At 45.5% G+C, this 1,639-nt stretch overlaps 1 protein-coding gene across 1 annotated transcript; it reads left to right on the forward strand.

Moving 5' to 3' along the window:
* Positions 1-82: 82 nt before the first annotated feature.
* TM35_000092350 (serine/threonine protein phosphatase) lies at positions 83-1,426 on the forward strand (the record flags this gene model as incomplete). The annotated part of the gene is made up of 1 exon (XM_029024474.1): positions 83-1,426. One exon carries the CDS (start codon positions 83-85, stop codon positions 1,424-1,426), a length of 1,344 nt encoding a protein of 447 aa, XP_028884251.1.
* Positions 1,427-1,639: the final 213 nt, after the last annotated feature.

The following is a 1,639-nucleotide window of genomic DNA, read 5'->3' on the forward strand; positions in this document are numbered from 1 at the left end:
TCTCTCTCTCTCTCTCTTTTCTCTCTTTCACATTGCATATTTTCAGAGAAAGAGGGAAGGCTGAAGTTAGCACAGCTTCACAATGATCTCCCACATCGTGTGGGTGTTATTATTGACTTTTGTGGTTGTAGTTGAAGCACGTGAGGTTTTGCCTCCCTGGGCGTATGAGAATCGGACATTGTATCCAATACTTCCAGTGTATAAACGTCGACCTTTGCTGAGTATCGGTATTCTTAGTGATATTCAGTATGCCAATAAGGAGGAGGCATCCCGACGTCACTTCCGTCTTAGTCCTGGTAAGGTAAGGCACGCGGTGAACGAGATGAATGCCAATCGAACTCACATGGACCTTGTCATACATCTTGGGGACACTGTGAACGATAACATTGAAGCGCATCTCCCCGCTATTGCTTCGCTATTAAAGCAATTACAGTACCCTTTCTACCAGATGCTGGGGAACCATGATTTTCAGTTAGTGGAGGAAAAGAAGAGAGATGAAGTCCACCGTTTACTGGGTATGCCTGCCCGGTACTATAGTCTTCGTGCGGGAGAGGGCGGTGCTTTTCTTCTTATTCTGCTTGATGGCACAGATCTTTCTTCGTATGCAACGAAAAGAGGCACTGCCAGACGGGCTGAAGCAGAGAGTATGATCCGCCTTTTTCGCCGACGCAAGAGTATGCGGGATTTCAACGGAGGTATTGGGGATAGACAAATGCGTTGGTTACGCAGTCAACTGGAGTATGCCAGTTCACAGAACCTAGTGGCGTTAGTGTTTTCCCATATTCCTATGTATCCACATGGAGATCTATTGAACCTTTGGAATGATGTGGAAGTTGTGCGATTAATTTCTCAATATCCCTGTGTGGCTGCAGTTATCACAGGGCACACACATCGTTGGGCGTACACAGCTTTACCGGTTGCCCATCGTGATGGGAACTTTACTATACATTTTATTTCATTTGGTGGTATTGTGCAGTCACCTTTTACTTCCTGGGGTTTTGTTGAGGTGTATGAGAACGAACTGCATGTCCACGGACTGACCTTTGGTCGTGCCTTTGATCACCATCTGCAGATCAATAAGACTGTCTTGCACAAACTGGCCACATCTGCGACTGTGACCGAATCGATAGATCGTGGGAAACGTGAAGTGATGATAGTTTCCCAATCTGATGATCCTGGTGATCGAATTCATCAATCAAATACATCGTCAGTGATGACTCGATTGGCTGTAGAGGATGTAAACGACGTTCCAGGCCCTATGGGCATTGAATGGGTTCTTGTGGCACCTATGCTGTTTGGAATGGGAGTCATGATAGGGGCCTGGCGCAGGAGATATCAAAGGAATCAACGTTGTTTTCTCGCCGGAATTTGGGCTGAAGTATTACGGAAAAAGGATTTTTTTAGCTCATCAAAGGAAAGGAATTAGTCCTTAATGGGGAAATAGTTCTTGTAATCTCCTCTCTTGGGTGTGGGAGAGTTTTTTCCTTGTTGAGTCCCCGGGCACCTTTTTTTTGCTGTACCGATGTTAACACCCTTCTTTGCTTTGTGGGTGGGGTTAGCAATATATGAATATCTCAGTCTGTGTATCTCGTGGTATTGTGTTATTTCCATCCCCGATTTCTCTCTGGAGGAGAATGAA

The sequence above is a fragment of the Trypanosoma theileri genome (genome assembly GCF_002087225.1).
Source record: "Trypanosoma theileri isolate Edinburgh chromosome Unknown TM35_Tth_9_V1, whole genome shotgun sequence".
NCBI lineage: Eukaryota > Euglenozoa > Kinetoplastea > Trypanosomatida > Trypanosomatidae > Trypanosoma > Trypanosoma theileri.